The sequence below is a fragment of the Corythoichthys intestinalis genome, chromosome 13 (assembly GCF_030265065.1).
Source record: "Corythoichthys intestinalis isolate RoL2023-P3 chromosome 13, ASM3026506v1, whole genome shotgun sequence".
Classification (NCBI taxonomy): domain Eukaryota; kingdom Metazoa; phylum Chordata; class Actinopteri; order Syngnathiformes; family Syngnathidae; genus Corythoichthys; species Corythoichthys intestinalis.
This window is the reverse complement of record NC_080407.1, coordinates 18,374,889-18,388,674: the sequence shown is the minus strand read 5'-3', so window position 1 is coordinate 18,388,674 and position 13,786 is coordinate 18,374,889. Positions and strand designations below refer to the sequence as shown.

The following is a 13,786-nucleotide window of genomic DNA, read 5'->3' as shown; positions in this document are numbered from 1 at the left end:
TGTCCTAAAATCAACAGAAGGTGACCAATGAACAAGAAAAGACCTGCAAGTATCCCAAAATCAACAGAAAGGGACCCAAAAACAATGGGGAGTTACCCAGAAATGGCCTCAAATCAACAGGAAGTGAGCGTTGACCAGGAAGTAACCTGGAAAAGCCCCAGAATCAACAGGAAGTGACTCAAAATCTACAGGAAGTGAGCATAAATCGATAGGACATGACCAATGAACAGGAAGTGGCCCAGAAATGCCCTAAAACCAATAGGAAGTGACTTGGAAATGCCCCAGAATCAACAGGAAATGACCCAAAATATATAGGAAATGAGCTGAAAACAACAGGAAGTGACCATTGAACAGAAACTAGTCCGGAAATGCCCTAAAACCATTAGGAAAATGACCCAAAATATATAGGAAATGAGCTGAAAACAACAGGAAGTGACAATTGAACAGAAACTAGCCCGGAAATGCCCTAAAACCATTAGGAAAATGACCCAAAATGTACAGGAAGTGAGCCAAAATTAGTAGAAAGTTAGCTGGACTTGCTCTAAAATCAACAAGTGAATTTTGACCAGGAAGTGACCCGGAAATGCCCCAGAATCGACAGAAAATGGACAGAAAGTGAGGCAATATTAATAGACAGTGACTCGTAAATGCCTTGAAATGAACAGCGTACCCTATGAAGTAACTTGTTTCACATTGATTGCAGCTGCTCCCTGTTAAGACCAACATAAGCTAAGTTATTGTTTAAGCTAATTTTTTTTATGTATTCGTAATTTAGTATATAGGTATATTTAGCCATTTTTTTGTGGGAATATGTGTTCGAACCGTTGTTAAGAGCATTGTTGTTAAAAAAAAAATGTTAGCATTTAGGTTAGCCAGCTGCAGCCCTAATAGGAAGTTATCCGTAAATGCCCTAAAATCAACAGGAAGTGACCGTTGACCAGGAAGTGACCCGGAAATGAGGTACCAAGAGTTACACAACCTTTGAAGACACTCACCAAGCTAAGCGGACACTGTTGAAGCTCCTCTTCGCGTTTCATTTGCACTTCGGAGATGGACACGTATTTGTGCTGTTTGAGAGTCTTGACGCTCTCGTGGATGGGGCGAGGAAGGCCCACCAAGGTCTCGGTGTCACTGAAGTGGAATTCAGAACAAACTGTCAGATTTGGTGTTGCGCTGAATGCTTAAAATGACTGGGTTGGCGGAATACCGACTTTCCAAGGGTGAAGCCGATGAATTTGTTCCGACTGGTTTCCAAAAAGTGCTCGATGTCCTTTTCCCTACATGCACAAGAGAGTCTTAAACGATATGGAAATTGTTAACAATGTCTGCTTTTTTTTCCTAAGACAACACAAACGTGTCCAGGTGGCCGGAAACTACGAGACTGTTCTCCTGCTTGAGATAATTACTATGATGCAGAGAAATGTCAGTCTAAGGATTTATATTTGAACTGGACATTTAATTGGTCCTTCGAGCCGGATTGCGAAATACCCCCGAATTCTCAGAGGCAGACATCAAGTCAAGTCTGTGCATGGCCTCGGTTTGCAAGGTGGCTGGGGGTCTGGGTGAGGAGGCAGTGGCTGAGGGCGGGCATGGGGGGCGGTGGCACATCCCCTCTTCCATCCCCTGAGGGCTGGTTAATGGCGGCATGGATGGTCTGTGGGACCGCACTGGGTCCCGTGTTGGTTGGGGAGTTGCATCAGTGGCTGGCGGTCCGGGTGTTGTGGGCGGTGGGGGGGGCGGGCTTGAAAAGCGGTGGCCGGTCCACTGGTCCCTTCCAGCTGGTTAATGACAGCGTGGATGTTCTAGGGTACCGCCCTGGGTCCCACGTCGGTTGTGGGGGTTGCGGTAGTGGCTGGGGGTGGGCGTGGCGTGGGGGGTGGTGGTGCATCCCTTCGTACCTCCCCTGAGGACTGGTTAATAACGGCGCGGATGGTCTGGGGGGCCGCAATGGGTCCAACGTCGGTTATGGGGTTGCGGTGGTGGCTTGCGGTCTGAGTGGGGAGGTAGTGGGGGGGGGGGGGGGACTGCAGGTTTGGTGTACATCCCCTCCTCCCCTTCTTTGAGAGCTGGTTAATGGGGGCGCGGAAGGTGTGAGGGTCCACCCTGGGTCACACGTCGGTTGGGGTGTTGTGGTGGTGGTGGGCTTGGAGGGCGGTGGCTGGTCCCCTGGTACCTCTTCTGAGGGCTGGTTAATGACATCGCGGATGGTCTGGGGAACCACGCTGGGTACCGCGTCGGCTGTGGGGTTGCGGCGGTGGCTTGGTGTCTGGGCAGGGAGGCAGTGGTGGGGGAAGTGGCAGGGGGTGGGCGCGGGGGGTGATGGTACATCCAGTCGTATCTTCTCTGAGGGCTGGTTATTTGGGACACTGATGGTCTGGGTCCCGCGTCGGTTGGGGGGTTAGCGTTTTGGCGGTGGCTGGGGGTCCGGGTGGGAGGGCGGTTGTGTGGGCGGGCTTGGAAGGCAGTGGCTGGTCCCCTAAACCCTTCCCTGAGGGCTGGTTAATGACGACGTGGATGGTCTGAGGGACCACCCTTTTAGTCTCGCGTCGGTTGGGGGGTTGCAGTGGTGGCTGGGGGTAGGTGTGGGGGATGGTGGGACATCCCCTCATCCCTTCCCTGAGGGCTGGTTAATGGGGGCACAGATGGTCTGGGGCACCGCCCTGGGTCCCGCGTCAGTTGGGGGGTTGTGGTGATGGTGGGGGCAGGCTTGGAGGGTGGTGGCCAATCCCCTGGTTCCTTCCCTGAGGGCTGGTTAATGACGGTGTGAATAGTCTGGGGGACCACCCTGGGTCCCACATTGGTTGGGGGGTTGCGGTGGTGGGGGCAGTGGCTGGGGGTCTGGCTGGGCGGTAGTGGTACATCCCCTTGTCCCTTCCCTGAGTGCTGGTTAATGGGGGTGCGGATGGTCCGGAGAGCCACTCTGGGTCTTGGGAGGATGATGGTGGCCCCTTTGAGGTGTGGGGGGAGGGATCTGCTGCGCCAACCCTCTCCCCCAATTGGCTCGGGTGGTGCCAGGGTAGGCCCCGGGGAGCATTTCCACTTTTCTGCAGGACTATCACGCGTCAAAGTGGGTTCACGCATGACTGCGTTCAATTAGACACACTTAGGTAGCGAGATTGTCTGTGCCAAGGTTAGCGATCATGTAGCATAGAATAGGGTGTCAACAAATCCCTACTGGTGATTTATCTAATACTCGGTTCCCCACTTCACATTGCTGAATTATGTACGCTAATAATCCGAGAGTAAAACCCTCACCTGACTTTAGGAGCCCACGGGAGACCCTTGGGGAAGTTGACCCTCTCGGCGAGGGGCCGCAGAGGCGGCGGCGGCGGGGGCTGGATGATGACGTCGCGGTCCAACGGGTCCACCTCGCCCTCCGCGCCGTTGTCGCCGTCCTCGGGGTCGTCCTCCTCGTCGCGGACATCGTCGTTTTTGAAAGGGTCCCGCTCGTTGTACGTGTCCAGGCTGTCCTGCTTAACCAGCGGCTGAAGAATAATCACAAAAAAAAGAATGCTTCGGTTGGCAGTCTTTTGCCTGTAAATGTGGACTAATAAAAAAGTATAGCCAATAGGGTTGCCACAAATCATTATTTTGCAAGGAGTCAATTGATTAAGTTATTTATAATTTGTCAGTTTTTTGCTAGAAATGTGAATTGTAAATATAAACTATGACGAAAAAAAAAAAAAGCTGGACTGACTGTGATGTCCCTGTGAAATTGTGTCATTGTTTTCCAAAGCAAAAGCAGATGAAAAATTTAAATTATACTTTTTTTTAATTTTTAAAATGTTAGCATTAATTAAATCATATCAAACCAAAACAATTGGTAAAAAAAAAAGGCAATATGTCCAATTATTTACCATTATTTATATTTACAATACTTTTTTGTTAACCCTTTTTTTTTAAGTTTTGTATTAATTTTCTTTTAATTTAAGATTTTTTAAAGAAACGAAAATATTTAGTTTTTCCCGTTTTTATTTCTTTTTTTAATCAATAAATAATTCAATTAAAAAGTAATACAAAAAATTTTTTTTTGTTTTAAATAAAAAAAAAAAAAAAAGGCAAAAAATTAATAAAGGCAATATATCCAAACTTACTAAAGAATATTTTTTTTCATTAATAAATAGTAATAAAAATATATTTTTTTATTTATTTAAATAAATTGGGGGGAACATTTTTTTAAAAATTAAATATTTTCCTTTTTTATAGCATTACATTAAAAAATAAACATTTAAATGGTTTCAAAATGCAAAGAGAATTCTTTTCTTTCTCTTAAGTATATTAATAAATGTATAAACACATTAAAGAAGAATATTTTTCCAGTTTTTTTCAATAAATGAATAAATTTAATTAAAAGGTAATACCAAAAAAAGTTTCCTATTTTTTGTTTTAATTTTAAGAAAATAAAAACATTAATTCAATAAAACAATTTTAAAAATTAAAAAATTGATAAAGGCAATATATCCAGTTATTTATTATTATCTACCATTATATTTACAATATCTGCTTTTTGGCTTTTTTTTCCATTCAGAAAAATGATTTTAAAACATGGTAAATACAAGAATTTTTTTTTTCATTAATAAATATAATAATAATAAGAATAATAATAACTGAATTAGGTTTTTTTTTAATTCAACAAAATTGGGGCAGTGGGGTGAAAGAAATATGGACTACTTTGGACTCCTTTTTTTTTTTTTTTTTAATAATTAAAATAAAACCAATGCAAAGCGTTTAAAAATTAAAACAGAATTTTTATTTTTTTCTTTTAAATTAAAAAAAATATATTTTCAATTTTCTTTTTCAAAAGAAATGAGAGTATTTTAAAAAATATTTTTAATTGTCTTTTTCAAAAGAAATGAGAGTATATTTTTTATTTTATATATATATATATATATATATATATATATATATATATATTATAAAATATAATTTTACTTTTTTTTTAGATGTTATCGATATAAAAAGTATATATAATTACTTTAAATTATTAACTAATTAATTAACTTGTTTAAAATTAAAAAAACATTTTTTTTTAAATAATGACATAGTTTCCCATTTTTGCTTTTTTTTTTGTAAATAAAAAATTAAATTTAAAAAGAAAAAATAAAGTTTCTTTTTTGTTTTAATTGTAAGAAAAAAGGGGGGGGAAAATTAAAATTTAAAAAGGCAATATATCCAGTTAATTACTATTATCTTCTTTTTAGCCCCTTTTTTCATTAAAAATATGAATTAAAAAAATAGTAAAATACAAGAGGATATTGTTGTCATTAGTAAATATAATAATAATACAAATTTTAAATTAAATAAAATTGGGGGGGTGAAAGAAATATGGACTATGTATTTTCCTTTTTGTTTTGTTTTTTAAATCATTAAATTTAAAAAATGCAAATGGTTTAAAAATGAAAAGAGATTTTAGTTTTTGTAAATTCTCTTTTAAGTATATTAATAAATGTATAAATGCAGGAAAGGAGAAAAATATTTTTAATTTTCTTTTTTGAAAATAATGAGAATATTTAGTTGTTGTTTTTTTTTTTAGAATTTATTTATATTTTATAAAATATAATTTATATAAAAAATATATATTAAAATCTTTTTTTAAATAAATGAATAATTAAATTAAAAGGTAATAGTAGAAAAATAGTTTTCAGTTTTTGTTCTGATTTTAAAATAAGGGAAAAAATAAAACCAAAAATTTCAAAATAATTAATAAATATATATATATATTTTTTTTTTACTGTTATCTATGATTATACTAACAATATCTACTTTTTATCCCTTTTTCATTCAGAAAAATACATTTTAAAAAATAAAACACAAGAGATTTTTTTTTCATCAACAAATATAATAATACAAATAAATAAATATTTTCTAATTAAATAAATAAAATTAAAGGAAAATAATGAAATATGGAAAATTGAAACGAGAATATTTAACTTTTTTCATCTTAGTCAAATATTTTAATAAATTTATCAATGCTTGGAAGGAGAATTTGTTTTTCTTTTCAATTTAAAAAAAAAAAAAAAAATAATAATTTTCTTTTTAAAAGGAGATGAGAATATTGAGTTGTTTTTTTTTTAGAATTTATATATTTTGTAATATATATAACTGTACTTATTTTTAGTTCTTATTTCTATAAAAAATATAATGGTACATAAAATCTTTTTCTTAAATAAATGAATAATTAAAAGGTAATATAAAAAATAGTTTTCCTTTTTTGCTTTAATTTTAAGAAAAAATACATGAATTAAATAAAACAAAAAAGTTTGTTTAAAAATAATAAAACAATTCGTTTTAGTCCTTGTTTTAGTAAGACAAATTAATTGAAAAAATAGTAAAATACAAGAGAATATATATTTTCATTAGTAAATAATAATAATAATAATAATAAGTAAATATATATACATATATATTTTTAAATTAAATAAATAAAATATGGAGGAAGGAATGACATTTTTTTATAATTATTACGTTTTTTTTAAAAAATGCAAATGGTTTGAAAATGAAGACATTATTTAATTTTTTTTCTCTTCTAAGTTTATTAATAAATGTATAAACGCATGAACGGAGAATATTTAATGTTTTTCTTATCAATTTTAAGAAATATATATATTTTTTAATTTCAACTTATATTTTTAATTTTTACTATTTTTTTTTCCCCAAAAGAAATTTATTTAGATATTTAGTTATTTATTTTAGAATTTAGATATATATATTCTATATATAATGTAATTTGACTTTCTTAGTGATTATTTATATAAAAAGTGCAATTTTTTTTTTTTTAATAAATGAATAATTCAATTAACAGGAAATATTTACAAGTGTTCTAAATAAAATAAAAACAAACAGATTAGAAAAAAAATCACTAAAGGCTCAAAATAGTCCAACAATTTCAATGTCAATCAATCATAGCAGCCCACGTAGCTATGAATACAATAATAATAATCAGGGGTGCACATAATTTTTTTGCCCAGGTTCTCAGAGGAGGACCTGGAGATGTGACTTGGTCCTCATTGAGCTTGAGAGCCGACCCGCCCAATGCGATAAATTTATGACAAGCTTCACTTAGAGCCAATTAACTTTAATTAATTATATTAACAATTAATGCTTGATTAAAATCAACTGGCACAACAAAATTGCCATTACTTTAAAGTGAAATGTAAAGAAATAAAAAGCACCTATTCAAAATAAAGGGCATTATGCGGCTCCCACATTAACTCCAAGCCTTTTTAAAAGTGGGATGTCCTCCTCATAAGACCTCATTGAACGCGCATGTTTAGCTTTGTAAAATGCGAGCAAAAACACGTTTGTCAGTGCATTTCGCTGTTCATTACCTTTATTCCGCCACTTGTCCATAGGGCGAGTGGGGTCCTGTTTGACATCGATATTTTGCGTAATTGCCACATGCGCTCTGTTTTTTCGTGCTTTTCAAAGTTTGGATGGCTGAAATTCTTTGACCCAACATAAAATGCGCTGCTCTTATCGGCGACATTGGGATTCTCACGGCACATTTTGTACCGCATTTCCGTGCGAGCATCATTTGCTTCTAGCCATGGTACATCCTGTAGCCACTTTTCAGCAAAAGTCCTTTTTTTCGGTAGCTCCGGTGACGTCTCTATCGTCTGTCTTTTGACGGGGGTGGGGGAAGACGGAAGTAATTACTCAGTGTGGCCTGCCTCTTCGACATTTTGAGAAGTTATTTTCTCGTGTCCGCCGCAAATACAGTGGTCAGCCATCGGTACGCAAAAGCGTATCTAAGCCGTTGAGGGCCAGCGCGTTTGTCTACGTCCAGTACGCATGCGCGCATGCGGACCACTTATGTGCACCCCTGATAATAATAAATAATAATATTAATAAATATGGGGGGGAGGAAATGAATATGGACTATATATATTACTTTATTTTTATTTTTATAATTATTAGTTATGGAAATGGTTCGAAAATGAAGAGATTATTTAAATTTTTTTCTCTTTTAAGTTTATTAATAAATGTATAAACGCATGAAAGGAGAATATTTAGTTTTTTTTCTTTTCAATTTAAATAAATATATATTTTTTAAATTTTCTTTTAAAGAAATGTAAAATAAACTGTATTTAGGTTGTTGTTTTTTTTTTTAGAATTTATATATATATATATATATATATATATATATATATATATATATATATATATATATATATAAAATATAATATAATTCTACTATCTATTGTTGTTTTTTTTTTTAGAATTTATATATATATATATATATATATATATATATATATATATATATATATATATATATATATATAAAATATAATATAATTCTACTATCTAAGTGATTATTTACATAAAAAGTGTACATAAAATCTTTTTATTAATGAATGAATAATTAAATTAAAAGGAAATATTTATAAGTGTTTTTTTCTTTTCTTTTTTTAAAGGAAAAAAATAAAATAAATACGAACAGATTAGAAAAAAAAAAAATCACTAAAGGCACAAAATAGTCCAACAATTTCAATGTCAATAGATCATAGCAGCCCTCATGGCTATGAAAAAGTAAGTATTTTCAATCATCGTGCAACTCAAAAAGATGAGATCATATCACCCTCATATTTTATGTATAGCGTTCTCATACGACAGCCTAACTAGGTCATAGTATAAGCACATTTCCTAATCACGACAACCTGTAAGTACTTCAAAAACCTTGCAATCTTAATCTTAATTCCAAGCGTGAGACACACACAAAGACATTTCGAGTCGACGCAGAGTGGCTTTCATGAATGAGCGTGGCGGCGGTGCAGGCAATCAGGCATGAGTCAGCGCTGTGGATGTTAGCCGCGCCACTGCTGGGACTCGTCGAAAAGGCTTAAGTAGGAGACAAGGACAAGGACATTCTCTATGAAGAAGCCATTCTGCTATGCTGCGGGAGGCTAAGAGTCATCCTAGTGAGGGTCTGCTGCATTCAATCACACCCATCAAAGAGGTTTTTTATTTATTGACTCATTTATGAGTAACTAAAGAAAACATATATATATTTAAAAAAAACAATAAAATAAAATGCAAAAATGTTCGTAATACTACGTAATGCTGCAACAATTAATCGATTAACTCAAGTAATTCGATGAGGAAAAAAGATTGGAGTGGCGTTATAATGGTTTGATTTGAAAGTGTTAGCATTTAGTTTGATTGATTTGAATGGATAAACTGCCCTCGGGTGGCGACAGTGAATATGATAAAACTCATTTCACATGGCTGAATCCAGCTACTCCCTGTTAAGACCAACATAAGCTATTTATTTTTTGGTATGTGGCAAAATGCATTTTGGCATGTGGCATTTTTTTTTGGTATGTGGCGAAATTGTTTTTGCCATGTGGCATTTTTTTGGTATGTGGCAAAATGGATTTTGCCATGGGACTTTTTTCTGGTATATGACAAAACGGATTTTGGCATGTGGCATTTTTTTTGGTATGTGGCAAAATGGTGGCATTTTTTTGGTATGTGGCAAAATGGATTTTGGCATGTGGCTTTTTTTCTGGTATATGGCAAAACAGATTTTGGCATGTGGCCTTTTTTTCAGTATGTTGCTAAATGGATTTTGCCATGGGACTTTTTTTCCGATATATTGCAAAACGGATTTTGGCATGTGGCATGTTTTTTTGGTATGTGGCAAAATGGTGGAATTTTTTTTTTAATGTGGCAAAATGGATTTTGGCATGTGGCTTTATTTCTGGTATGTGGCAAAATGGATTTTGGCATGTGGCTTTTCTTTGGTATGTGGCAAATTGGATTTTGGCATGTGGCTTTTTTTCTGGTATGTGGCAAAATGGATTTTTGTATGCGGCATTTATTTTTTGGTATGTGGCAAAATGCATTTTGGCATGTGGCTTTTTTTTTTTGGTATGTGGCGAAATTGGTTTTGCCATGTGGCATTTTTTGGTATGTGGCAAAATGGATTCTGCCATGGGACTTTTTTTCTGGTATATGACAAAATGGATTTTGGCATGTGGCATTTTTTTGGTATGTGGCAAAATTGGTTTTGCCAAGTGTCATTTTTTTGGTATGTAGCAAAATGGATTTTGCCATGGGACTTTTTTTCTGGTATATGACAAAACGGATTTTGGCATGTGGCATTTTTTTTGGTATGTGGCAAATTGGTGGCATTTTTTTGGTATGTGGCAAAATGGATTTTGGCATGTGGTTTTTTTCTGGTATATGGCAAAACAGATTCGGCATGTGGCCTTTTTTCAGTATGTGGCTAAATGGATTTTGCCATGGGACTTTTTTTCCGATATATCACAAAACGGATTTTGGCATGTGGCATGTTTTTTTGGTATGAGGCAAAATGGGTTTTTTTTAATGTGGCAAAATGGATTTTGGCATGTGGCTTTATTTCTGGTATGTGGTAAAACGGACTTTGACATGTGGCTTTTTTTTTTTTTTTTTGGTATGTGGCAAAATGGATTTTGCCTTGTGGCTTTTTTCTGTTATGTAGCGAAATGGATTTTGGTATGTGGCATTTTTTTTGTGGTATGTGGCAAAATGGTGGCTTTTTTTTTTTAATGTGGCAAAATGGATTTTGCCATGTAGCCTTTTTCTGGTATGTGGCAAAACAGATTTTGGCATGTGGTATTTTTTTGGGGTCAGTGGCTAAATGGATTTTGCCATGTGCTTTTTTTCTGGTATGTGGCAAAATGGATTTTGGCATGCGGCATTGTTTTACATGTTGCAAAATGGATTTGGGCACGTGGCATTTTTTTGCTATGTGGAATTTTCTTTTGGCAGGTGGCAAAATTGATTTTGCCATTTGGCTTTTTTGTATGTGGCAAAATGGATTTTGGCATGCGGCATTTTTTTTGCCATTTGGCTTTTTTTTGTATGTGGCAAATTTGATTTTGCCATGTGGCATTTTTTGTCATGTGGCATTTTTTGGAGGGTATTTGGCAAAATTTTGCCCTTTTTCGTGGGAATATGTGTTTGAACCATTTGTTAAGAGTATTGTATTTAAAAAAATATAAACAACTTTTTTTTTTTTAACTTTTTTTTTTTTTTGCATTTAATCTAGCAGACTTTTGCTATGTAAGTTCACCAATTTTTCTTATTTTGGACTAAGATTCTCATTTATTTACATTATCTTTTTATACCGTTTGAGGCTCAGCTCAGGTATTTTAATTTTATCCGATTACTCTATTATACGAACTAAAGAGTTCATCGATTAATCGACTACTAAAATAATCGACAGCTGCAGCCCTAATGTACTTATTGACCTAATTTGACCCTTTTTCAAGTCTAAATAAAAGTACTATATTTCAAAAATATATCTTTAAAAATGAAAAATAATACATTTTTTATTGACCCCTCTTGTGTAATTTATCATTTGCACCCTTTTTAAATAAAAAAATGCATAAAGTAAATGGAAAAAAATTACAAATATATATATATATATACACATATATATATATATATATATATCTACACCCCATGCCACCCAAGCAAAAGACCTCCAAGGTTAAATCCAATGCCTTTTCAAGACATTTCTGATTCCAATTTTTTCCCAAAAACCAGCTTTATAAATCATCATCTCACCTCTTTGATGAATGCATTTCTACGACCCCTTACTCTTGTGTCGACAGTGAATGATTGTGATGTGATGGACGCTACTTATTGGAGCTGGTGGATGCTACGACTGTCTTAATATTGGAGTAAGAGGAGAGGAAAGAAGGCAAAGGTGAGGTGAGGGGAAGAAGTGCAACATAAAAAAAAATGCAGAGGGAAAATGCAGAAAAAAAACTGAAAAGAGGGAATTTGCGGGTAAAGACCTGCTTCTTGGGAAAGGGACTGTCTCCTTCCAAGCTATCAACAAAGGCACTCTGTGGGGACACAAGGGAGAGGGGCAAATGAGACACCGGTTAAAGGGCCGGCGTCATTCGGGCCCTGTTATTGTTGAATGAAGGATCGCTTTCATGGAATGAAAAAGGAACTGTTAGTCTTTTGTTAAGTGCGCACGCTCGTGTTAGCTAGCTAGCTCATGATTTGTGTTCGCGTACCCTCCGACTGCGACGCCCTCGCTTCTGTTGCTGCTGCTGCTCGATGAGCTCCATGGCGGAGGCCGGCGGAGAGGCGGCTCGCATGGCCCTCACCACCTTGATGCTGTCTTCGGGGAGGGGCGGCAGGTTGAGACGTTGGCGGTCTCGTACTTTCATTTCCTGGAGTTCCTCAAAGCCGCCCAAGGTTAACTGGGGTAGAAGTCGTGAGGAGAAAGAGCTAATATTAATCTCGCAGTGGACAAGCACCAACCATGAAAATTTCAAATCTGCCCATCATTCCATGTGTTTTATTGGAGGACATTCAATGCTAGCTCGCTGTCTGGCTGTTTTAGGCCACACACTTACATATTTTTGTATTTTTATGAGGCTAAAATTTAACAAAATAATCCAGAAAAACAATTGCATTTCTAAAAGAAACAAAAATATACACGTTTAATCCTCTGCAAAACTCCCAGAAAAAGACAAACTCGGTTGTAAGAACATGTGATCGGGACATCCCTATTTTAAATAATATAGGGCTGCAGCTATCGATTATTTTAGTAGTCGATTAAACGATAAAGTACTTAGTTTGAATAGTCAAGTAATCGGATAAGGAACATAAAAAATAAAATACCTGAGCAACAAAAGAACAGTTGGCTAACTTACATAGCAAAAGTCAGCTAGCTTAAATGCTATAAAATGCTTTTTTTTTTTTTTTTTTTTTAAGCAATGCTCTTAGCAAGTGGTTCGAACACATTCCCACAAAAAGGGCAACATTTTGCCACATACCCTTCTTGAAAAAATGCCCCATGGCAAAATCCATTTTGCCACACACACCCAAAAAAATGCCACATGGCAAAATCCATTTTGCCACACATACCAAAAAAAAATGCCACATGGCAAAATCAATTTTGCCACATACAAAAAAATAAAATGCCACATGCCAAAAAAAAAAAAAAAAAACTCATGCCAAAATCTATTTTGCCACATACCAGAATAGAGCCACATGGCAAAATACATGATGCCACATGTCAAAAAATGCCACATGCCAAAATACATTTTGCCACATACCCCAAAAAAATGCCACATGGCAAAAGCAATTTTGCCACACGGCAAAAAAATGCCACATGGCAAAAGGAATTTTGCCACATACCAGAAAAAAGCCACATACAAAAAAGCCACGTGCCCAAAAAAAAATGCCACATGCCAAAATCCATTTTGCCACCTAGCAAAAAAATGCCGCATGCCAAAATCCATTTCGCCACATACCAAAAAAATGCCACATGGCAAAAGCAATTTTGCCACATGGCAAAAACAATTTTGCCGTATGGCAAAAAAATGCCACATACCAAAAGAATGCCACATTGCAAAATCAATTTTGCTACATACTAAAAAAATAAAAAGCAAAATGCCAAAATCCATTTTGCCACATACCAGATAAATACAACAAAGCAAAATCCATTATGCCACATGCCAAAATCCATTTTCCCACATTGCAAAAAAATGCCGCACGCCAAAATCCATTTTGCCACATACAAAAAAAAAATGCCACATGGCTAAAGCAATTTTGCCACATGGCAAAAAAATGCCACATGCCAAAATCCATTTTGCCACACACCAAAAAAATGCCACATTGCAATATCAATTTTGCCACATACTAAAAAAATGCCACATGGCAAAATCAATTTTGCCACATTCCAAAAAAGCCACATACTAAAAATATTGCCACATTCCAAAATCCATTTTGCCAAATACCAGAAAAAGAATGCCGCATGCCAAAATCCATT

The 13,786-nt window shown here is 35.7% G+C and overlaps 1 protein-coding gene across 3 annotated transcripts in view; it reads right to left on the bottom strand.

Annotated features, from left to right (window-relative positions):
• strip2 (striatin interacting protein 2) overlaps positions 1-13,786 on the bottom strand; it is a 34,478-nt gene that overhangs the window by 11,881 nt on the left and 8,811 nt on the right. For 2 of the 3 annotated variants that reach the window (XR_009066800.1, XM_057855972.1), the window contains exons 9-13: positions 12,021-12,209; positions 11,793-11,843; positions 3,256-3,485; positions 1,212-1,277; positions 996-1,131 (exon numbers count right to left, since the gene is read on the bottom strand). Coding sequence is in view for 2 of the 3 variants with exons in the window: in XM_057855972.1 (XP_057711955.1) it covers positions 996-1,131; positions 1,212-1,277; positions 3,256-3,485; positions 11,793-11,843; positions 12,021-12,209 (672 nt within the window). In the remaining variant the exon portion in view is untranslated. The remainder of the gene's footprint in view (positions 1-995; positions 1,132-1,211; positions 1,278-3,255; positions 3,486-11,792; positions 11,844-12,020; positions 12,210-13,786) is intronic. The other variant, XM_057855973.1, reaches the window with a different exon arrangement.